This window comes from Cydia pomonella, chromosome 2, assembly GCF_033807575.1.
Source record: "Cydia pomonella isolate Wapato2018A chromosome 2, ilCydPomo1, whole genome shotgun sequence".
NCBI lineage: Eukaryota > Metazoa > Arthropoda > Insecta > Lepidoptera > Tortricidae > Cydia > Cydia pomonella.
In genome coordinates, this window is record NC_084704.1 from 339,615 (window position 1) to 366,062 (window position 26,448).

At 38.0% G+C, this 26,448-nt stretch overlaps 1 protein-coding gene across 1 annotated transcript in view; it reads left to right on the forward strand.

The window, feature by feature from the left end:
- Window positions 1–26,448, forward strand: part of LOC133515617 (uncharacterized) — a 1,004,237-nt gene that overhangs the window by 185,253 nt on the left and 792,536 nt on the right. Inside the window, 2 exon segments of the mRNA XM_061848189.1 lie at window positions 10,122–10,213; window positions 18,048–18,146. Of these exon segments, the coding sequence (XP_061704173.1) occupies window positions 10,122–10,213; window positions 18,048–18,146 (191 nt within the window).

The following is a 26,448-nucleotide window of genomic DNA, read 5'->3' on the forward strand; positions in this document are numbered from 1 at the left end:
TGACATTCGAATATAAAGGTCAATTGAATGTTATTTTGTCTCACTCAGTGAGCAAAATGCGATTTTGCTCACTGTTTTTAAGCAGCAAATTACCCTTGTTCTAGCTGCTGACGTGAAAAAACTATTTCCAGCTTTCGACAATGACGCTTCACATTTTAAAAAATCTGTTGAATATCCAGTCAATCAACTAACGCCATTACTGAGCTGTGAAATGAGTGTATGAATGGTTGAACGAATGAATGGCTGAGCGGCTGCGGCCGCCCACACTGACCGGTCCGTTCATTCGGCTAGAAACGCCGCTATATGATCCAGTGGACCCTCGGTTAGGCAGGAACCTATACAAAAGCTCTGTGAATTACCCAATTTCGGAACCAGAGGCATTTAAGCGAAATAGACGGTGTTTTTTCAATGTTTAATCATACTGAAAGTTTTTTTGCAGTATCATCATGATATTTCAAAAAATGGCTGTCTCATATAAAATATTGAGACCTAATCAGCAGAAATGTTTGAAATGGACAGTTTTAATCGCAATTTGTAGTCGGTCCTGTAATACTACACTAGGCTAGACCTGTATCGTAGGAGACCAGGGGCTTATTGGATAATAAAATACAAGCTAACACTATTAGTGATTTTACGTACAAAATCACTGAAAGTATCAGCTTGTATTTTATTATCCAATAAGCCCCTGGTCTCCTACGGCCTAAATAGGCCCCAGATGTACATTTATATGTCATGCAGGTCAACGAGAAAAAAAAAAACAGTCTGACCTATTACCTCGGTAATTATGCTGCATGTCGAAAGAACACTTAAGGTATACTTAAGATAGAAAAAGTATGAACGGGTTTCTTTTTCTAACAGACTCTAAAGTGAAAATGATAAACAGAGGGAATTTTTAAAACCAAAACTTCAATTTGGATTCCAATTTAAATTTAGTCTAGACCAAATGTGTAGTGAATCAGGCAAACCCAGTGAGCGTCCAGTGATGTGGCGAGTTATTTTGATGCGCATAATTACACGATAATGTGCACTGCGTAATTATGTATTCACGAAGCTTAGTGACGCGATTATTGTCGACAAAGCCGACTTTGTTGGACATAGACCTTAATTATGGCGTGTCAACACGACGGACTCATCGCCAACAATTCGTTAATAAATTAGCGGTATCCTTTTCTTTTAACAGACTCTCAGTCATTGTGTTCTTGCGGAATAATTCGAAGCCCCTAAAAGGCCATGTACTGTACCAAAAATTTTAATTTATTGATTTTTTGAAACAGATAAATTAATGGACTTACACACACAGGTAAAAAAGTTTGGACATTAGTTATTTGTTTAGGGGGGCAAAGGTGTTATTCATCTCCTGATGCTAGTATTGTGTAATATGTAATACGAGTAAATAAATGAGTATGAATATTGGTATTGACATCCCAGCTAGCAAAAGATTGCTTAAGTGGAATCTTAAGCGTTGCGAGGGTTTCAAGGCAATAATAGTGTTAAACTTTTGTTCCCGAGTGAAACACATATTTCAACAAACCGACGCGAGGAAATTACTAGCTCTAAAACATTATAAATGAAGTTCAAATGAACGTTATTCAATATTTATAGTTCAAAATCATTAATCTCATCACCATCAATCAACTTGCCCTCTAAAACACTTCTCAACTTATTTTTTCGCTGTATGTTTCTAGTGCTGTAGTTGTATGTTTCTATTGTTAAGAAGACGCGTCCAGATGTCCCAGGGCAGGACCTTGGAGCCCCGGGGCTACGCCGACGGAATTTTAATTGCCTCGACCGACACTCCGGCCGATATCCATGATGGGACCTTTTCGTAGAGCTTCCACAATTTATACGTATTGACAAAATTCGATATAAAAAGGGCACCTAAAGGGTTGCTTTTGTTCAAATTGTGCGCGAAAATGTCTTTTGTTGGGTAGAATACTGGTAGACAAGTATTTAATTTGATGCAATGTATACGAACTGCGAGAGGTGCGGGCAAAACTGCAGGCAGGGGAAATGTTAGCTGTAATCCACCTGCAAACAAATCAGAGCTGCTGGCTTGTTGCCGTCCAATAGGGAAGATGTAGCGGAATATACATTTATTATTAGTTTCTCAAAACTTGATTTTACACAAACAAGCTTAAAGAGTTTTCTCACTATCCACATACGTGGGCCTAGCAGAAATCGCGACTAATAAAAAGCCAATCGAAACTTAATTAATGTATGGAAATTGTCACTTGACTAACCATAGACTCTGTCATCCCGAGGATTTTTTGTGGTAGTTTGGCGTTTGTCGATGTACGATTGTCATCTTGGCTAGGCCCCTGGTCTCCCAAAACTCAATAAACAATGCTCCTTTTAAAGAACGGACGCTTAGCACGACGACGCCTGTTACTATCTCTATTGCACGCAAATAATTACTTATATATCGCTATCCTGCTTATACACTTACACAGTATCATTGACCGCTGGCATCATCGGGACAGCAATATAATTATGCGCGTGCGATAGAAATAGTAACAGGCGGGTCAATGAACGAAATTCCTCGTGCTAAGCAGTAAGCACCCTTTCTTTAGTATTTCGCTGTCTCTCATGAGTTGAAACAAACGCCAACAGATCGCTTACCGGCTTGGCCGGAATCCCGATAAATTAGCGGAATAAATCCCTCCGAGAAAAACGGCGGCGTTTGACATGCCGGGAAGCCTAATTGCGGCCCGCGGCGACGGCGGTCAATCGAGTTTCCAGTACCGCTGATAGTGTGTCTATTCAATATGTGCCTATTCATATTTTGGAGAAAAACAGCGGCCTAATTGTGGCCCGTGCGTCGACGGCGGTCGGTCGACTTCCAAAGTCTGTTGATAGTGTATGTTTATTTCATATTGAAATAAAGAATTTCGACGTTTTGATAAGCCCAATGAAGTTTACGTGTGGCCCGTGCGTCGACGGCGGTCACTAGAATATTATTACTCCGTAATCACGCACTTGAAGACCAAGTATGGTCCTACCAACAAATTATGTCAACTTGATAATTAAAACAGAGCTCCCGTTAGACACAGACATTAAATGTATTAAAACGGGTCACTCACGTATTTTAAGTCGGAGATTGTGCGATATGTTAACGTTATAAATACCTATCTATGGCTATATTTTTTTCATATTTCAGTAACAAAATTTCGTCTTCAGACCTTTCTCTTTCCTATCGATTTTCATTTGTACTTTTACCCATCGTGGTTTTAAAATTTACAAAATTATGAATGACATGTAAAATTCCCTGACACGGACACGTGCCCGTGTCTAGTATACTGTCCCGGACATGTCCCAGTTTCCAACTCCGCTCTGTTGAGGGGCGCAGGGGCGCACCCTCGCGACCGACGTATAAATAAACTATGCTAATCAGTGGCTTAAAGCTAATCTCATTATGATAATTGATCTCATCATTGGTCATTTGCATTTACGTGATTTATAGAGCAGGGGTGAACTTCTACTTCTTTAAAATTTTGATACTTAGTAGCAAAGAGAGTGGAAAATACCCATAAAAATGGACAAAAGAGCAGGAGACTCTATGTAAAGCTTTTACTATTATTTAAGTCAGTATTGCATTAAAAGCAACAAAGAAAACAAATCGTGGATAAGGTAAACGATAATATTAACGTACAGAGGTGTACAGTAAAGTAATAAATTCGTCGAAAGTATTCATGTTAATATAGATATATAAAAAGAGACTTCTTGTAAAATATAAAATAGGTATTCGAGTATTCGTCCCTTTTTTCACAAAACCGGAACCTGGTCAAATGTACAGGAAAGCATTAAGCCACGAGAGTCGTTATGGGCACCATTATTGACCTGATAATGATGACGTCATTTATATTTTATACCTACTAAAGCAGATTCCGTTCCTGTAATGATATTTAAATTGACACCTATGTAATAGATTTATTTTTTGTCATAATTTGAATGTATAAGTCGTGATGGAATTGTGTGAACTTGCGCGCAAAGTTTCTTATATTGTTATTCCATTTCTATCTGTTAATACCTGTAATTGACTTTGTATTGTTACCTAAATTTGCATAATGTTTTTGTAGCTGTTGTGGTACTCCTTAAAATAAATAAATAAACTATGTTCTGATTACGGATAAATATACAGGTACTTACCTAAGAAACTTGTCTTCGCTTTGCATCCTTTGCAAATATCTATTTACTGAGGATAAAACCAATTTCCGTGATCGTAAAGCTCGTATTACTAATGTATCGGATGTTTTTTTACACACAATACCTTTATTCAAACACTACCAAACGACTACAAACTGATATTACAAAAATAATAACTATCAATCAATTTTTCTGCCAATGTCGAGGTTGGATAAGACACGGCTAGTATATGAATCTTATCATATTACGGTCATAGACAGTGTTCGGTGGAGAAATAATAACTAATAACATTAGCGTGGCTTGACTTCTAATGTCAAAGGGGAGGAACTTTTGACATACCTACCATAAGGGACATAAGCAAGGAAAGTTTAGGTGTGTACGCGGGCTGACAATAATATCAAATCGCATAGAAAATAGGTGACTAATATACCTTTATTTATTTTGGGCCTTTGTTTAGGTTTTTAGGTATGAATATGAAAGTAAAATATAAAAACACTTACAAAAATATATAAACTCATTATAAAAAACCTAACCTAGGGTGCTGCCAGCAGGGGGGCAGGGCCCAAGCTGCCGGTGGTCAGGGCTGCAGAGAGAGGAACCGCCGCATTATCCGCGCCGTGTCCAAGATCACCGCTTTCTGCATAATAATATTATTACATTTGTCCTTGTGTTTAATTAACTTACATTTGACTTCTTCCTTGATTTACTGAAACAGCAACAAACTTCTTCTAGCGTCTCTAATCCATGAGTATGACGTGAGACACATATCGGACAGAAGAAAAACGTTGACAGTGACATATTGCAAAAATGCAAGTTGTTGTTTTGAACAAAGTATTATTTTATACTTGAGCGGTTTTAACTAAATACTAAAAAGTAGGTAATATAAGTTTTAACTAAAAACTAAAATGCAACGCAGTGTTCAATAAGATTTACATTTTTTTTATCATATCAAGAAACCTAAATAAGTATTTCATAAATGATGTCCATGAAGATGTGAGTAAGTCATCATCTCCTTCCTTGCCGTATCCGGCAATGGCGACTCCATCAACAATTCTTATCCGGATTATGAAATGCCCTTATGTGTCATGTCCTCGTATTCAACACATTTTTTTCAATGTAAAAACCCGAGTGCAATACAAAATGCTCAATTTAAAGTCACCCGCATGTCACATTTAATTGTTTAAAATCAACTCAATCATCAATATCATCATACAGCACTTATACAAAATGCATTCGCTACCAAATTCCCTCCTTACTTTACCTTTCAATAGGCCCCCTTACACAGTTCGTACGCACCCCAGCACTATTGGAACTAACTTCAAAGATATATATAATTTTTTGTACTTATTTTTATAAAGATAAGGTGCAAATTTGTACACTTATATTTGACGTAGACTGACTATAGTGTCGCACCCTTAACAAAGGAAAGCTGCTCCAATTTTGGGGTTCCGTGTTTAATACATTTGGGGTTGATGGAATTGAAGCGAGAGAGAATTATTGTTTGATCTCTATCGGTTTAATGGGCCCGGATATTGTATGTTGGGAATAATATGTGATTATTGCAAACATGATTGTGATATTTGCTCCAGTTGGTAGTGTGTTTGTCCGTAATGTCCACATTTTCATTGCATTTCAACTTTTATTCGTTTCAGGACGCACATAGTTACATTAATTTATGATATTACTTATTGTAGCCTTAATTTGATTCATAATATAATTTTATATGTAAATATATTAAAATTTAATCATTAAGTTTTGAAACTGACAAATTAGTATCTAAACCATATCGTAAAAGCGTTTTGCGGAATTCCGATTGAGCTCCATAACGGTGATGGCGTCTCGTAATTTGTTTTTTGCTAATTAATATTATTTAAAGTGTAATATTGATAGCTTACTATGCAGTTAAGTAATGTGAAAGTGTGCATATAATGAAAATATTACCTTGAAATGCGTTTAACCATTATTTATTCGACATGACTGTTCGTAAAGTCCAGCTATCGCTTTACTAAAAGTAACTATCGAACAACGTCATGCTCTAAGAGTACAGTCAGCGTCAAATACTTTGTAGCAGTCAAAGTGGCCAAATAGTTTGGTACACCATACTAAATATATGGTCTACCGAACTATTTGGCTACTTTGGTTGCTACAAAGTATTTGACGCTGACTGTGCACTTAAAGATAACTACCGAACAACGTCATGCTCTACGAGTACACTTAAAGATAACTACCGAACAACGTCATGTTCTACGAGTACACTTAAAGATAACTACCGAACAACGTCATGCTCTACGACTAGACTTAAAGATAACTACCGAACAATGTCATGCTCTACGAGTACACTTAAAGATAACTACCGAACAACGTCATGCTCTACGATCACAATTGACATTAGCTAAATCATCATATATAGATGGAAGTCATATTTTAAAGCGTTCTGCCTCTGTTTTGTGGTATCGCCTGAGATCGAGTAAAAATGCCCTTTGTAACTATACTTCTATTTTAAACTCTATTTAGCGATAAGACCGCCTGTCGTTACCTGGTTCTATTTTCCTTGAAAATTTATTTGTAGTTTTACATGTATGTAAAATGTATAATTATTGGTGCAATAAAGAATATTTACGTATTTACTTACTTAATCAAATAAATGTACTGTTTAGTCAGTAATACTCACAAAACAAACGCGTGTTTTTGCAGACACGACACAAAGATTACGCTAAAAGCATCAGCATAGATATTCTCATTGGCGTTAGTCGGCAAGTGATTACTGAGTGGCGGCGACATCCGCTCCACGCCGCCATTATCGCCACGTGGGGCCTTCGACAACATCTCCCTATATACAATATATTTCCGATGTTGTTCTTTGCTAATAAAATGTGGGAAAGTTATCAGAGCATTAAGTGCAGTCAGCATCAGATTTGTTGAAGCATTTAGGATGTGGGTGGGGTAGGGTCGCTGAAAGAAAACTGATTTCATAATAGGTACAACAATTTTCTCATGTTAACATTCACTACTCCAGGAGGCCTATTCGAATGTACATTTGACATGAGAATGATATCTAAATGATGTTACTTAGTTATTACTCGCGCGTGCATTTTGCTCGTACTTGTTTGTACATGTATTGGCGCGAGCGAGACACAGGGGCAAGTTATAAATAACAAATGGACATAATCTAAATATCATTTTGAAGTTTAAATGTAACAGGCGTATTCGATTTTTTTTTCAATCTGATTTAGATGTGAATCTGATCTGTCCTTGTCAAAAGTGACATTTCTTTAACCAAAAACGTCACTTTTGATATCATTCAGTTAGTTTGTAAGTGTGTATGCGTACGAAATTGGCTCATCACGAAGTCACGGTTTCGTCATAATTTAAGCGGCCCTATCTATATGCCAACTCTGTGGTCCCAATAGTGTGTTTGTGGACGATAATACAAGTCTCTTAATTATGAACGATCCTCTATAATACAGTTAATAAACTGCTTGAGCTCGGGGTCGACGCAACATCGTTAGCTATGACAATAACGAGTTAAGGATTAGTCGGGTCGGCTGACCCTTTGAACATAGTTAAATGAGTAGTTATTAAATAGCTCTATTATAGCTGCATATAATAGTATTAACAACAACATTAGGGCCTGTTTGCATAATGCCCAAGTCAAGTCCTGAATAAGCTACTTATACGACGAATAAAGTCATCGTTGACGTTTCATAAGCTTAACTGGTAGATAAAGTGCTAGATGTAGATGTAGTGCAGGGACGCCCGGCCGGAAGCAGGCGGGTTGTCGATCGCTCGTTGCGTTCATTCAGCCCAATCCCCTGGAGTTGGAGCTGCAGGTTACTGACCCGGCGGTATTCCCCCACTATTCTCCTCAAATCTTCTTGTTTTCCTGCAGAACAGAAGGACATCTTTAAGTTCGACATCCTTTAGTTCATTCTCTTTTAGTGTGTCACTACCGAATGTATTATGTCGCGGTGCCGCATACATAGTACATTCCGCTAGTACATGCAAGCTGGTCTCCTCCTTACCACAGTGTGGACAAGATGAGGCATCTCTAGTTATGCCCATTGTCTTCAGATGTCTATTAGGAGTATTGTGACCGGTTATGATACCAGTCAGTAGTCTCAGACTACTCTTACCTAGTTTCAGAAGATACCTGATTCTCCTATGATCTATTCCACTAATCATCATCTTCGACTGTCTACATCCAGTCTCTTCTTTCCATTCTCTTTGTGCTTCAAAGATAAAGTGCTAAGTTTTGACGTTAACGTTAGGACTTTTTATCTGGCAGTTAAGTTATTTGTTAATTAGCTAACCAACACTTTACTTGGACATTGTGAAACAGGCCCTAAGCTGACACTATGGCAGTGAACATGCAAAAATATTTGACTCCACCTTAGTTACATAGCCATTTGAACGTCATCAACCATCAACCCTGCCAGCATTTGAAGCCGATGGTCGTGGGTTCGAATCCGTCCGAAATTTGTTTAACCCTCGTGCCTTGAAACCCTCGTAACGTTCAAACTTCCACTTTTTGAAGCACTCGCTACGCTCGTGGTTCAATTCTGGAATCTTTCGCTTACTCGGCTAACAATATTAAAACGAGAGGTTAAAAAATAAATTTGCCCCCCTGTAAAACAAATATCTAGTTTGGTGCTTGTCGACGTATGATCAGTGTTGGCCGAAGGTTAATTGCAATTAACCAATAACCATTATAAATTAAACCGTAACCGTTACGGACGGTTGCTGTTTACGGTTCAATTTATAATGGATAATGGCCAATATTTTTTAATTTCATTAACGTTTCGGCCAACACTGCGTATGATATATGATTGTTATGCATCTTGGCTAGGCTCCTATATATATTTTTGTATTGAACCATAAGAACGTCGAGTCGTAATTTGTTTGAGAGCTTCTTTATACAAAATATTAGTTTCAGTGACTACATCCAATATAATAACCGAAAATATTTATTGATTTTCGTCGGAATATCATTCACTTTAATGACACAAATAAATTCCAACATGCTGACGATACTTCGTTGTTTATTCAAGAATAATAATAATAAATCCGTTTATTTAATACAACATACATACAACAATAACAACATACATTTACCTAGTCTCTCTTAGCCAATCCTTATTAGAACTGTTATTGCGGCAATTACAAATTTATACGGAGAACATTATAGGAATTAACATCTTTGCTAAATTAAATATTAATACTAAAACAGATACTAACTAATCATTGGTGAACCTTAATGTCCTTGGAATAAGGTTGACTAACTGTAATATTTACGGTGTGTGCGATGTGGCATGTTTGACAGCTGGCAGGCGCGAGGGCGATACATATTTGATGGCTTGTTTGTGTTTGCATGTTCACCGAACTGACGTATGAGTACGAAATACTTATTAAATAGGACATATAGGCTGTGACTTTATAACTTGTGACCTTCCTGATAAAAAAATATGCGTTACAAATAAATAGTAACATTTATTTTTTTATTTAATCCTCATTGCACAAAAGAAAAAAATCTTACCGTACAAAAGGCAGGCCACGAGGCATTCTCTAACAGTCAACCTTAAGTAGAGAGATTGTGGCTAAGAATGGCAAATAATATTCAAACCCAAGTTACCACAACATTACCAATATCATATTCAATTCGTCCATTCCATATTTAGCGAGTGTATATTTCATTAAATAAATTAATTCTTGCTTAGGTGCGCTTTAATTTATTTATTCTAGAATGCGTAAGATTAAGACAGATCCTAAACTAGTGTTTATTGAGCGTCGTTTAGCGTCAGCATCTAGTCAATTCTATGGCTGCTGCTCATCGGACCGGTGCCGCAACTGCGCAGTGACACCATTTTCCATGGCGCTGACCAAACGGCGGCGCTCAAGATGCTAGTGTGGCGTCTGTCCGCGTAGACGTAACATTTGAAGTGGCCTTTCTTGTTGCCTACAACACTATCTTCTTGTTCCAGATTGGAGCGGCCGCGCGTCGGGCCGCCGGCGCTCGGCGCAGTCGCAGGCGCCGGCTGTGCTGCTCGCGCACTTTGACACTACCGTGTCGCAGGTTAGTAGCCTACGAGAACTTAAACTTCATATATATTATTTACAGGTAAACATATTAACTGCCGTAAAATATAACTATAAACTATCTATTATTCATCTCGGAAAGCGGCAGAGCGTTAAATCTTGTTATTTCGTAAACAAACTTCCGCAAGAAACTCAACCATTACTCCAGATGCGAGAGTGTACGGAACTACGGAACATGTTCGCACTAAAATGAAATACATATTTGATCACTCCGTGGATCGACACTCCACTTTAAGGACCCCTTGACGTTCACAAAACGCGTTGATTCTCGTTTGTATGCCCGTGCCTTGTGTAGTTTGATCCCAAACTTTGCAACAAAAACTGGTAAATTTTAGAGTTATGACTCAAAACACTTCGATTGCTAACAACTATTTTGTTATCGCTTTTGAAAATAATGAGGTATGCTCCATGTGCAGACTTTATCACATGTCAATAAGAAAATAACGTTTTGAAAATAGTTCTAATACTTTAAAGTACTTCAAAGTTTTCCTTGTAGTGGACATTCAAGGCAAATTCTTGAACTGTCTCAATGGGGCTTTTAAAATTTAGAAACTAGTCTTTCTGAGAAGCACACCTAAAGATCTCCTCGTGAACACCCTTTCTTAAAAGCCACAGGTGACCCCAGCATCTGTATGGTCCTCACGTCGCCTCCCTCTCGGCAGTTCCCGCACGTTTCGCCGAGTGAAAGATACCCCCAAAACTGGAATCAATTAGGGAAGTATCCCCCCCCCTTCCCTTCCCTCCCGAGGGCTGTAGGGACACTTCGCTAATAAGGGACTAATCAGGACGCGTGGCCACGATGACAATCGTTTACGCCATTTGAAAAGTAATTAAATTACCTGTCTATTTGATTTGTGTTATTTTTACACACCCACACATTACAAGACGCGTAGGATCAAGGAAGGAACAGTGGCTCAGTAGAAAATAGCCGGGTACACCTTATGACTCGTGCTCGTCACATATGTGAGTAAAACGGCGTATTGGAAAATAAAACAAGGAGAGATATAATTAATTTCCGTGTATTATTAAATGTTCACGTAATGTAATGCACTTAAGAATATACCCGGTATACAAACCAATTAGAAAAGTGTCCCTTCTATTTGAAAGGACAAATCTGGACGATGGAACGAAAACTAGGTTAGAGGGTTTACGGTATGTGTTTAGGTTTTGGGAGCTTTTACGACCTATTTAACATTAGTTACTTAAGATATTTATACCCAAATTTACGATTTAACTATGGCCATTAAAACTATAGTTAAAACTATTTATATTTTGTTTTTTTGTTACTCCAAGGAGATGGCATGGTGTAACTGTGCCGAAAGGTTGGCAACATAAAGAAATAAATATATGTATACGATAAATACTCCGTTTTTCGTAGTCGATATACACGTGACTAAGCTGATCAGGTCTAAAATGATATGTATGCTATTATTCAATTGATAATAGAGCTGTGTCAAGACCATTGTAAACATCTCCATATCTCATGGTTCTCTGCCTTTTCGCCGAAAATTGTATTGCCGAATTTCACTTGCCAACCAACTTTTTGCAGAAGTTTCATTGGGGCTAATTTCATTTCCCAACTTTACGTAATCCACAACCTAACCCAACCTAGTAAGCAGTTTTCATTTCCCAACTATGGGGTTGGGAAATGAAATAGTTACAAAATAATTATTCGGTAAAAGTGATTCGGCCAAATGAAACGTCTGCGAAAAGTTGGTTGGCAAGGGAAATTTGGCAATACAATTTTCTGCGAAAAGGCAGGATATCATCTTAGCCAACATAATTAAACCATTATTCTCGAATACAATTGATTGGTTCACTATTTTTTTAATTGTGCACACCGCTCACGCATCTTTGTTGTTACAATCCAACGCTTATGAACACGTAGAGTTAAAAATATAAGATTACCTCTTCCGCATACATATTAATGACCTTGACATTGAGGGCACTTTGCGCATGCGCCCTGCCGACGACAGTTCGGCGGAAACGAGAAAATTTTATTATCGCCGTAAACTGCGGGAGACAGAGACTAATAAATAATAAAGACGCTCAATCTCTATACTATAGTCTCGTCATGGCAATTATATCAATGACATCTTTCACCAAGGCGTTTTTTGAAGCCCTTTTAGAAAAGTTTTCGTCCTTGTTTTGAATAGCCCATTGTCCCTCACTTCCACGTTTTCAAATAATTACTAAAGCCCGATCCGAGAGTCTCGATTGAAGATAATCACGAATAATAAAAGGATATGAAAATAAGCGATGATTTATATGTTTAAAAAAATGCCAACCAATCTCAATTTTTCTTAGTGTTACAGTCAGAACAGTCACTTATAATAATAATTATGTTACTATTCGAACGCCACAAAAATATGTGACACGCCATTATAGCTCTACAAATACGATCGTGTATATTTTTTCGGCCTTCGTTGTGTAACATATTATTGCACGTGACTGTACTAGCATGTAACATGTAATAGAATTTTCTTTCGACACTACCAGTCTTTATTTTGACTAGGGTCTGTCGGGAAGAAAGAGGCAGGTAACGAAATGCCTAAACGACTAAAGGATTACTTTCCCCATTAGAACCGACTTTATGTTCTTTGTAAAAGCTTTTGCAATATCATTTTATGATTTTATTTCGTCGAGTTACGAAAATATGCTATGAGAAATTTTCCAAACTTGATTACAAAAAGTTTCAAAGACCCAAAGCTGTGGCTGCTATTTTGAAATTAGAAATATTCTGAGATATTTATATCACACCGGTTGCAAAAAAATAGCTTTTGATAGGGATGACAAACATATACTGCTGACTGTATAAGCTCGTTTATTGGAAAAGTCCTATTTTGACCAAAACCCTCGGCAAGTAGCTCATTCCACAACCGAAATGATCGTTCAAGGAAAATGCTTCAAAAATAATACAAGGCCCGACACGGTATACTTCAGGATTTTCCCGACACATCAGGATTTTTGGCCCTTTGTCAGGATTGCGGGGGTACTTGCAGAGTGTCAGGGTTTTTGGAAACCTCAACTAACTTTAGACGGTAGCTAAAAATTTGGAGATGGGTAGAAAAAATTTAAGGTAATGCCACTATAGATACAATGCATTGTGGCGAGTTACTTCTTCTTCTTCTTGAGGATATCCCATTTTTTCGTATGACAACCCTATGCAGGACGAATTACCATTTTGTTGCATGACAGGATAGTTAACAGTCAATAAATACGGGTAGATATAACTACAGTTCGTTAGGCATTACCGATACCGTTACTATTTGTAATCTTCAGCTAAGTACGAATAGTAACTTTATCTTAAACTCTATAAGATCAAAAGTTGAATGAAACTGGAGACAGTCATGATGTTGAACGTACGAAATCCCAATGGTATTGAGACGAGATCCGCTATCACAGGACATTATGAATTGGAATCTGAATGTCTAATCATAGTTACAGGAGCCATTGTTAGATCTGACTACTACATCGCTGCTTGTTCCAGGAGAAATTAATATCTTTACGTTAAGCATTTAAAGAAACTTTGTTCGCGTTTTTTTTATACCACGACGGTGACAAATAAGCATACCCGCCTGATGGTAAGCAATCACCGCAGCCTATGGACACCTGCAACTCCATAGGTGTTACATGTATTACAGAGGTGTTTTGTACTTAGAAATAAAATGGTAAGCCGTGATTTGTTTTAAAACTTTTTCTTCTAATTGGGTAGACTGGCCTGAGTAGAAATAAAATAAAAATTACCAGATCAAAAGTTTAGTGTATAAAATGGTCCATACCTACATGACAAGGTATCACAGGTTAAAACATTTACAACATTAGCCTTGGTACCGGAATGTTAAAACTGCTTAAATTTCTTGATCCACGTCGAAACTCACTTTTACATTCACTTTAGAATTTTACAACAGAATCTGATACTACACCAAGTTTATGTACGTATGTATGTATATACTTTATTGTACATAGAAATAAAAACACGAAAAACACAGTTACAGAGTAAATAGCCAATTTTATAGCCGTAAAACTTTTTTCATCACGTCAGGAATTACGTCTTGTGCAAACACCTTACTTTTGTCGGAGTTCGACTCATTGGCGACCCAATTTCATTAAGTCTTGCACTTCTGCGAAAGGTCTGTAGCCCCGAAGTTTTCCATGGCTGGTGGAAAAAGTCATCGTTCGTTGTAAATAGGCTTTCACTTGGGCTATTAAAATAATCATTTTCAAGATTAACTTTTTATAGCTCATTAACCACACAAACATGACAAATAAATTTTCTTACCGGGATTTGTACCCATAGGCCAGACCACACCAGACTGGTCGTCAAATTAAATTGGCTGAACACAAATGACTGAAAATAAAAACTAAGTAACCTTTTTAAAATTCCAAGGTACTTACGTAGCAACATAAATGAATATGTAATAATACTCTGAAAGCGCCTTACCCTTTTTAAGAAGTCTGTTGAAAATAAAGCGCATTCTAGCTCAGAAAGGGCAGCTTTTGTATCAATATTTCCGAATAGAATCCGTAGCCAAGGCTGCAATAACGAAGCCCTCACGGAGGCTTATAAAAATAAAGGTCGACCCTAACATTAATGCCTATAACCAGTATAATCTACAACTCAGATCTCGAATAGTGGCCAAGAGTCTAAGGGTCAAGATTAAATAGAAAAGTTGCAGACGAGTGGAGATATTTTTGAATGTGCAGAGGGGGCGACCCTAAAAACGGCTGGCATTCACGGAAACTGCCGTTCCCTGCGATATTTCTTTGGTAATATTCTTGTGGTGAAGACGTACGAGTGGTTATTTCGGACGGCTTCGTGACAGCATTCACACTAGTGATTGAATGAAAATGAAAAAAAAAATATTAAGAAAAAAATCAGTCGCCCTAACCCAACCCAATATATATTATATATATATATATATATATGTCTGGTACCTACTATGTTCCGTTGCTAGAAATGTGTAATACAAAGAAATCAGAGCGAGTAAATGTTTTACAGAAAAACTCAAGAAACTTATCGATGTGTGTTCAGATGTTATAGATGGGATCCCTTTCTTTCCCATATTCTTATTGTTCCGAATTTCGATAGTCAGAAATTGATATCCATATAATTAAAGAACATAAAGATCAATAGTCATAATTTTTGCTAAGCATAACGTTTAATAGTTCGAACATTATCATTCTATAATATTAAATACTATAATCGCAAAAGTTATAAAATTGATTAGTATAACATTCTAAGGCCTATGCATTATTATTCAGAAATATTTTAAGGCATACATTTTAACGGACTAATGGTTATTATTCATATAGTTTTAATTACTAAAGTGAATTACGTCTAAGAAATCATATCTATACCACTTTATACACATACATATATTTACTCAGAAAAGTTTAAAGACATACTTTTGAAGGTGCTTCTTTTTATAATTATGCCTTTAGATAATTTCTTGTTAAAATTATGCTGTAAAATAAGAATAAAAGAAACTTATGTATCTAGATAGGTTCGTTAGTTACTTTGTGTTCCTCAGAGTGAAAATAGGAGTCCCGTGAAGCGAGGTTTTCTCGACTCGTTAGCGGCACAAAATGCATTAGTAAGCTACATTACATGAAATTTAGGAAACGGCATGGTAGTCAGTAAGCCAAACAAAAAAAAAACCTTTTCCCCAGGTAGGTTCGTTAGTTACCTTGTGTCCCTCAGAGCGAAAACAGGAGTCCCGCGAAGCGGGGCTCCGTCAACTCGTTGGCGGCACGAAATGGATTAATAATCTACACGAAAAATAGGAAACGGTTGGCTGCACGAAATGGATTAATAAGTTACATGAAATATAGGAAACGGAGGTAAAGTCAGTAAGCCAAACAAAAAATCATGTTTCCTCAGGTAGGTTCGTTAGTTACCTTGTGTCCCTCAGAGCGAAAATAGGAGTCCCGCGAAGCGGGGCTCCGTCGACTCGTTGGCGGCACGAAATGGATTAATAAGTTACATGAAATATGGGTAACGGACGTAAAGTCAGTAAGCCAAACAAAAAATCATGTTTCCCCAGGTAGGTTCGTTAGTTACCTTGTGTCCCTCAGAGCGAAAATAGGAGCCCCGCGAAGCGGGGCTCCGTCGACTCGTTGGCGGCATGAAATGTATTAATAAGTTACATGAAATATAGGAAACGGAGGTAAAGTCAGTAAGCCGAACAAAAAATCATGTTTCCCCAGGTAGGTTCGTTAGTTACCTTGTGTCCCTCAGAGCGAAAATAGGAGTCCCGCGAAGCGGGGCTCCGTCGACTCGTTGATGGCGGCACGAAATGTATTAATAAGTTACATGAAATATAGGAAACGGAGGTAAAGTCAGTAAGCCAAACAAAAAATCATGTTTCCCCAGGTAGGTTCGTTAGTTCAAACAACAAGAATAAAATATATCTATAAGAATAGCAAAAAATCTTATAAATTATAATTATTACGAGTGTTTTTTATTGAATGCGACATTATGAAGTCTGGCAACACCAGAACATTGAATTGTATTAGTAACTAATCAAGTGAACATCGATCATTATACCTTGCGAAAATAGACCTTACGACAATTATTATAAACAAGTTTATTACCTTCTACATTATGTAATGATATAGAATCTGAGCTTTGAATATTATGACCGACAAATATTATGACTAACAATAATGATGACCTGCAAAAATCGGATCTACAATTTATGTCGTTTAATTTTATGACTATTAACAATATGACTAATAAAAATTATGGTAGAAAACGTTATGGACTGAGAAAATCGGAACTAAAAATGTATGGGAACCAATAGAGACCCGTTATAGATATTTACTTTGTGATTGAATGAAGCGGTATTTTCTACGATTTTTATGACTACAGCGGTGGCAGCACGGTTCCATTTTTATCACTTGTCACTATATCTGTCACTTTCGCGCTTACATACTTGTTAGAACGTGACAGCCATGATGACAAATGATGAAGAGCCGACCATCTTAGCCCTACAGATATTAGTTATGGTCACAAAAAATTGGAAAACTATTTCTAACTTTTGAATTTCGAAGCAATAATATGCTTTTGAGAGTCAAAAGGGGACTTTTTGAACTCTTAAAATTAATTTTCTTTTCTTGGCCATAGATACTATGGTAAACTCGCTTCGTGCCTGCTCACACTTTTGCCCCGTATGTTTCCCAAGACTCTGTAAATCAGTGTTCGGCACCGATGCCCGAACCCTCGCCAGTGCCAGGTTATACGTCGGAGGTCAGCCGCGGGTTCAACGTTGGGTCCATGTGCTGGGCCAGATAATTGAACAGTTCGGTTACAGTTTCCGTAAATGGAGAAAATAAAGGAATATATGTGGTTCGAAAATGTTCTTGTGTTTCTGTTCAATTCTTATGCCTACATGGTTACATAGAAATGCCAATGTTAACTACTACTACTGAAGCAAAGCACTTGCTTGAATGTTATACATATTTCGGAAAACACGAAATTACACTTCAGTTAGGTCTCATTCTAGTGAGTTAGCGAATTCGAGTCAGTAAAGTAGGTATGACGTGGTTCACTTTGTGTCTGTTCCCACTAGTTACTTGAGATTTGCCTTGGAGGGTAGGTATTGATCTAGGGGACCCCAGTATATTCGTAATATTCTGACCGAGACTGACCATAGTTGTCACAGTTTATTGATCCTTCGTACACCTCCATATAAGGAGATGTTGTCTAAATATAACTTAGTATTGCTGTCTGCTGTTACCAAATGGTATCTTTTGCAGTTTGGGTGATCTGGGTATGGTGAATAATTTTTTTCTCTTTTTGTCTGTAGATCCGCGAGTGGGTATCGTGCGAGACAGAGATGCTGCGTGCGCAGGCCGTGGCCGTGGGCGATGTGGACGACATCCTGAACCAGCTGGATAAACAGAAGGTAAGTCCAATCTCCAATTCTCAGCCATTGAACTTCTATCGACTGAAATGACTTGTGCTTCGCATGTTGCAGTTTTGTCCTCCTTATATACTTTTATAGAATCCGTCTAAGCTTAACTTTGTACCGAATAGAACAGAATAAAGGGAGTGTCATTATGAGCGTCATATTTAAATAGAAATTTGACATAGACACACTTTGTTATTGCAAATTCCATGCAGGGTTAGCTTCGCCTGAATTGAGGAAATGCCAAACGAGTGCTGGCTGGCCGTTGCAAGGGATGAATGGATGCAAAGTGAATACGAACAGTCGGAAAGCGGACCCTGAGTTCCGAAGCAGCAGCTGGGGACGCAACTGGGATAAATTAACTGCATTTCAGCTGCAAAAGATACAAAATGTACAATCGGTGATAGTTCCTATCAAAGTTGACTGCGGGTCCGCGTTGCTGACTACTTTTATTCGAACTACTACAAACCGTCTCTGTAGGTTTCACTGTATAATATTATGTATGACTATAGCTCTTTGGGCATCCGCTTACGAGCGGGTGAGCGGATTAACGGCGGTATTACCTACAATGGCACACGCCGTTTAATACTTTACTATTATTTGTAGACTTGATGAGAAATTCTTTCATTGGGTAACGTCATAAATAGGTACCTAATTAAAAGTGGCTAACTCTAATTAATAATTTCGTAACACTTCAGGGCTAAATCTTTCATATATTTTTTTGCCTTTATCAGATGGCACTAAGTTTAGCCTGAGGCTATTTGGTTGTATTTTAGTCTGGTCCTCGGCGTAGGATTAATTCCGAAGGGGAATTTTTAATCTTGGCATAGGGACGTTCACCTTCCCTTTGATTTCAAAGGTTCCTTCAGATTTCCACGTCCTTATCCAAAACGCTGTATGTTACCGTTGTAGTTGTATTGCGGTACGACGTTGTGACTTATTTTGGTAGATTAAATCGGAGACTGAAAATGTTCTGTAAGCTCCAAAAATGATACCTACAACTATATACTTTTTCCTTACTTAGATGTTATTAGAAATATCTAACTACTGGATTATTGAAGAGTTGGACTCATTTATTGTGTTAAATAAATGTTCCAGCTTATCAATAAATAATCGTTGGCAACGTTCTATAGACAGTTATTAGGTGTGTAGTTTATGAACTTAACAAAAACATAAATGAAAAATTAAAACTGGTGGTTTATTTCTAATAGCAAAAAAGATAATGTCTTTGGTTAGAATCTGAAGCTTATAAGGGTTTCCCCTTGTCCCTGTTTTAGTCACTGCACGGTACTTTTTGTAGAAAGAAAGCATGGAGTGTCTCTGCTAAGATATTCATGCAATACATTTCCTGTCAAACTTAGAAAATATTTATAGACCTGAACGAAACACACTAACAGAATAAATCGGTAGCGCCCAATGCCCAACTTTGCCGGGACGAATAAAAAATGCCCCGGAAGTTGCCTGCTGAGCAGGGACATATTCCTAGCGCAAGAGAGTCTGGGACTCAAGGGAGCCTTCTAGTATAGGAATCATGTACGAACATGTTTATGGCGCGGAGTACGAGTATGATGGCATGTCTTTGCTGTAGGCCACTAGATGACTGATTCTACAACGAGCGAGACAGCGTCAAAAGCACCTGCTTAGATACGTTAATCATTCAAGCATAGTAAGTTACTTAGTCGCATTTTCGATCTTCCGAACAAACACTTATCGCAAAACCATTTTATCGAGAACCATGATTTTCTAAATAAAAGTTTGTGGCGGATATGTCATGTCCATACATAAGGGTTTTTGGTGTGGGAATGTTTTACACTAGCCAAAAAACAGGTATAAACTATAAAAACCGATACTATTTTAATATATCTAAGCGCATTTGGAGCTTACTGTCTATTTTTAATTCATAGTTTGGTAATTATTTTACTATAAACAAAGTTATAAATACACGAAAACATTCCCGCACCAAAGAACCCGATCAGGGGCGGATTAAGAAGGCGCGGGGCCCTTAGCACAATAGCTCGCGGGGCCCCCCGGTTTGAAAAAACAAAATTAAGTGCGAGTCGGACTCGCACCCCGAGGATTCAGTACCATCACAACATTTTTACGATGTCTTAATTTTTTTCGACTCGTTCTCGATTAGTTTTTAACATGTTATGCAGTGTATTTTTAGTCTGTTTTTTTTTATTCCGTATTTTAAAAGAGCCTAATCTTAATGAAGTTGTGTTATTTTATCACAGTTCCTTTCTTCTATATATGTTTCCTCCTTACCTTCGGTTTTCAAGTTTTCATCATCAGATTAGGTCGATTTTGCCAAATTTTGACAAATGGTCAAAAAAATGGTTTACAGATGGTTTGCAGATTTTAAAAATAACTTACGAGTATTGCAAGTTAAATAAAAGCATGTAGGGATACTGTTTAACAACATCAATATTATTAAGTTTAATAAAAGTTTGTAAAAATAGGTGAAAAGTGAGTAGGACCTAAGAAGTGGGAACTAATGGCTAAGTGAGCCAAAAAACAAGGCCGAAGGCTGAGCTCCACGAGCTGAATATCCGGACCACCCGATTTCGTATCGTTCCCGAGCGAAGCTGAAGGCCAAGCTGCAGGAAAGCAGAGCCTAGAATGAAACCAATGCCAGAGTGTGAACGAGGCCGTAGGCCGAGCTCCGTATAAGGGCTGAGGCCCGGAGCGTTCTATCGTGGCGCGCCACCATGCAAAGGCTGAATTGTAGGAGAACAGAGTTTAGAATTGAACCAATGTGAGGCCTGTGTAGGGCTTTACATCCGGCCTATGCGAATACAAAGGCCTGCATAGGGGCCCCGCTGTTTTCTTTTTATAACATTTTGACAGTTAGATCATATGTATCACGGCTTTGCAGCAACTCGGCATTTTTGGGCGCCCGGCCAGCCGTAGAGGAGCGCGTCCTTTGGCCTACTACGGGTTCAAAGCTGATCATCATTAGGCATTAGCTGTAAGGTGCAATTTGTTATTTGAAATAATAATTAATTAATAAATCATCCTTCCTTGCTTTTCACTAATATGTTATAAACACAGTATCTTCTTTTGTTCGTTTCCAGCTCTGTTTCCTGCAGCTTAGCCATGCACAAAAGTTTTGAGACACCTTCACCACCTTCACCTGCACCTTCGGTTTTCTGCTAAACTCTGCTATTGGTCTTTGCGCAAGCCTAAAAATTCTTTAAATTTGGTATCGTCATAAAGAAAAATAGATAGGATCATAACAAATAATAATAATTGATCAATATTGTTACAGACTTACGAAAAAAAAAATACATCGTAAATAAAATGTGGTAGTACAGGATCCGCGGAGTCCGAGTTCTACTTGAACTTGGCCGGTTCCGCGTGCCGAAATCGCATGGTTAGGGTCGGAGCGCGGGGCCCCCCTAAGCGCGGGGCCCTTAGCATATGCTTTTTCTGCTGTTCGGTTAATCCGCCACTGAACCCGATGTATGGTCATGTCGAATAGTTTACCGCAATAACCATCTGTCGCACAATTTTTTATCGCACTTCTAAACTCGACTAAAAATTCTATAAAACTCTAAAGATTTTCAACACTAAGTGTGCGCTTACACACTTACAGATCTCAAGACAGTTGTTACAGATCTCAAGGTCACATTACACTGGCGTCCAAAAACTCGCATCACTCGCGCACGCGCGCCAACGTGAATGACACGGTACAGTTGACAAAAGGGCGCGCTGAATGGCCCCCGCCGGGAATCGAATCTGTTACCGCCGGGTGCAGGAGCTAAAGAAACTTCTTTAGTCGAGTTGTGACTGCGACAACTGTTGCTTGCTCCTCTTATTTGCGCTGGCAGACATCTTTGTCTGTTTTGATAGCTTGGCAAATGTCACGTTTTCAGAAGATACCACATGCATTGCCAGATGTCGATAAAAACGTTGTTCAATTGCATTTCTTATTTATTGAATAATTTCTTTATTTCTAGGCGAGGTAACAAAATGTAAGGATACATGTATCTTAAGGGGCAGTTACACCTGTTGTTCAACAGATTATAATATGTCATCAGAGCAACATCTGTTTGCCAATCATCATAATTCCACGCAGGTGAAGTCGCGGGCAGAAGCTTGTTCAATAATAATAGACACAACTTTTCAGTACGGTCACGTCTGAAAATATCGATACGAAAAAAGTGCCGATAATATGTATGTATACACCAATTTATTGCCCATATATTAAGGTAGTGTATATATATTTTTGGCACATTTTACGTATCAATATTTTCAGGCGTGACCGTACAACATGTTGCATTGAACTAAAAATTAGATAGTCTGTAATTGTTACGTTTGTTAGATACCTAGGGGGAGTTTGGGAGACTTGGCCAGGTGGGAGACTTGAACCATTTTACAAGCTATTATTTACTTTCACCTGACCGTTGTCTGTTTGTAATCAAATCTTGTAAGTTAAATTTGACCCACTTCCCGGTTTCCGATGAAGCTGAAAATTTGCATACATATGTAAGTCGGGTGACAATGCAATATTATGGTACCGTCGAGATGATCTGATGATGGAGACAGGAGGTGGTCATAGGAACTCTGTGATAAAACAACGTAACCTAATTGTATTTGGGGTTTTTAGAATTGTCTCGATGAGTATTAGTTACATGTGGAAAGAAAAGTACAGTCAAAAACTTATTATTAAAACAAGTGCTATAATCAAATTATTTATTTTATCAGCTTTCCAATATCACCTAACGATTTGAGTATCTATCTGGACATGGCAAATGCATGCTAAAAATAAATATAATACTCTTTTCTTTATATATTGGTCCAAGTTTACCTGGTCCAGTCTCCCGGACTTCCCCTACCTTTTACCCAAATCGACCTAAGGGCGTCCGCGAGTTGATGCGGTTGCACGGAGCGGGCAAGCGGGTTGGTGAAACATTGTATAAGCAACGCTGATTGGAGCGGATGCATGCGACAGATTTTACCTATTAACGGCCCGATTCGAAGAATGAGATTCGATAATGGTAAGTTCTGGTATAGATAAGTTTTCAATTAGATATCGTTTGTATGTCGTATAATTGACAGAAGCAGCTCGATTCGGGCAACCAATGTCACTTTGACGTTAAAAATATCGTAGTACCTTCTTGGGATCACAGCGGAATCGTAATAAATGTCAATTTTGACATGTCGTTTAGTTATAGATTTTTTAAAGATCTTTCCAAGGGGTCATCCATTAATTACGTCACACGAATTTCGAGGTTTTTGGACCCCTCCCCCCTCATTGTCACACTTGGTCACATTTGGCAAACCCCTCCCCCCCCTGGTGTGACGTCACATTTTTAGCAATTTTGTTTTCAACGAAATCGGCAAATCGAATTAGGTATTATTAATATATTGTCAATTTTTTTTTATAAAAGGGATATTTGTAATTTTATAACAAAAAACCGATTATGAAAGAAAATTAAACGTATAAAAACGATTATCTTTTCAAAAACTCGTTATTTAACTGTACAGCGAATAAAAAAAACAATTCGGTTACTGATGAAGTTAAAGTGACGTCACAAAGTTTGTGACTCCACCCTCCCCCTTGTCACATGTCACATTTTTTTGACCCCCTCCCTCCCCCTAAACGTGTGACGTAATTAATAACGGATGACCCCCAAGATCTTAAACGTGTCTTAATCGTTCTTCGAATCGGGCTGAGAGGCTCGCGCTTGCGCGCGCACGCTCCGTGCACCCGCCCGCACTAGCGGACGCCTTTAAGACAACAGTAAATTCGTGAAATAACTTTAAAAAAGCCCACGGGAAAAGTATTTTAATTTTACTTTGATGGAAAAATCAGGTGCCGTCAATATCCTTAAAAGTATGCAAACTACTTAAAATGAAGCAACCTTCGCTTTTAATCTAAATTTGATTACTTCACCACATTCCAAATTGAACCTTTTATTAAAAGACTCAAGGTTCGTTTTCATTTGGATGAGCGGTAATTAAGGGTGGGTGTTCATGAGATTGAATTAAGGCGAGGTGCGCCGCGGGAGCCGTGTTATTGTCTAGTAATTTTATTACTGCCTAATGGAAAAATGGTATTTCGGGTGTTTTGGACACTAAGTGGATTTAGCTTGATATTACTCTTCTTGAATTAGGACAGACTAAGTGTATTTACTTTTTTGACATTGAGACGTGACCGATATGTTTGACCAATCTAGGGGTCCGTGCGATATTACTTACTTAAACTATTGTGAGTGTATTTGAAGAGTGATAAAATTGACGCTATCGAAAAACATTGTTTATCTAAATCGTAAATACTTACTTACTGTCTATAATATTTTTCAATGTTATTCGCTAAATGTATTAACACATTCACTGCCGGGAACCCACCTGGTGGGCGCTCGTGAACTTTGTTCAGATGCCGGACAACCCGCTGGGCGGGTTTTTTTGTACGCAGCTATAGACCACCGGTTTCTGGGGTAGTGCGCCGTTTTTTGTCTGGCAGTGAATGTGTTAAATATCGACACGGATAAAGTGGCAAAAATATGTACACACTACCTTAATGCATAGGCAATAAGGTCGTGCGTACATATTTTTGGCACTTTGTCTGTGTCGATATTTATAGTCAGCTATAGCTATTATAGCTGCTAGTTAGATACTTCAAAAAATGCAACATTCGGCCCGATTCGAAGAATGAGATACGATAACGATAAGTTCTGGTTTAGATAAGTTCTCATTTAGATATCGTGTGTATGTAGTATAATTGACAGAAGCAGCTCGATTCGGGCAAACAATGTCACTTGGACGTTAAAAATATCGTAGATAGATCTTATTGGGATCACAGCGGAATCCAAATAAACGTCAATTTTGACATCGTTTTGTTATCGATCTATCTTTCCAAGATCTTAAACATGTCTTAATGATTCTTCGAATCGGGCCAAATGTTTAATTTTAGTACAAGGCCTATTGGAACTCGAAGGGTTAACTTTTGGGCTATACACGCGTATTTGTATTCTGCACTAACTCTCAACTGATCATTGATGAACCGTATGTGTTTGTGATAGTGGCTGCTGGTACAGTCAAGGTATTAAATATCGGCACGGACAAAGTGCCAAAAATATGTATACACGCTCTTATTGCCCATACATTAAGGTAGTGTGTACATATTTATGACACTTTGTCCGTATCGATATTTAATACTTTGACTGTACAGTAAACACGCTAGGAACTCGATCGGCTCCGATATCAGTTTCGTGTATATTCAATATTTGTCTGTTTGTTCATCGCAGCAATAAGTCAATATCAATACCCCTTTCATCTCAACTATTACTTACATAACTCTCTGTTTTAGTTAAATAATTCAATCAAAAAGAGACTTTACGGTCTAGGGATACGGTGTATAACTTGTTATCTATGTTTGACGTGATACTTCCTTGTGAAAATTAATTTCATCCCAATGAAGTTATTACTCTAATAATCATATTTCAAATCAATTTGCTAATTTAAACTGGACTCAAAGTTGTGTCGATAAGGCCTATATTGATAGTTCGCGTGGAACGTGATAGGAGTTTGCGGGATTAACTCGCTCAGCTGATCGAGTCGGATTACGAGCTAATGTAGACGAATGTATGAACTTTGGGAGTTATATCTGTATTTTCTGTTTATTTACTATTTACTTGTAAATCTTGAAAACAGTAAGATTTGGTATGGTTTTTAACGGCAGGCCCTGCCGATAGAAAATTAATAAAGAGTTGTGAAAGAACCATTTATTTTGTTCATATGAATAATAATAATTCAGCCTATATGCGTCCCACTGCTGGGCAGAGGCCTCCTCTCATGTGCGAGAGGGCTCGGGCTATAGTCCCCCCGCTAGCCCAATGCGGATTGGGGACTTCACATACACCTTTGAATTTTTTCGCAGATGTATGCAAGTTTCCTCACGATGTTTTCCTTCACCGAAAAGATAGTGGTAAATATCAAATGATATTTCGTACATAAGTTCCGAAAAACTCATTGGTACGAGCCTGGGTTTGAACCCGCGACCTCCGGATTGAAAGTCGGACGTCAGGACGGAGTTGTTCATATTGCTAATAGTTTATTTTGATAGCTTTATTTGACGTTCATAAGCGCATTTTAATATGCCCACTTGAATCGTAAATTATCTTTTCTCCAATATACTCGGGAATGTTCACCTTAATGTAGCAAAAATAGTACGGAAAGTTCTTCGTTATGGTCAAACTCAAATTAAAAACACACTAAGAAAAACGCATACAGCCAATTAATATAGCCGCAGGCTGTGCTCCACGACCCGGTCAGCATCATTTCAAGCTTAAAA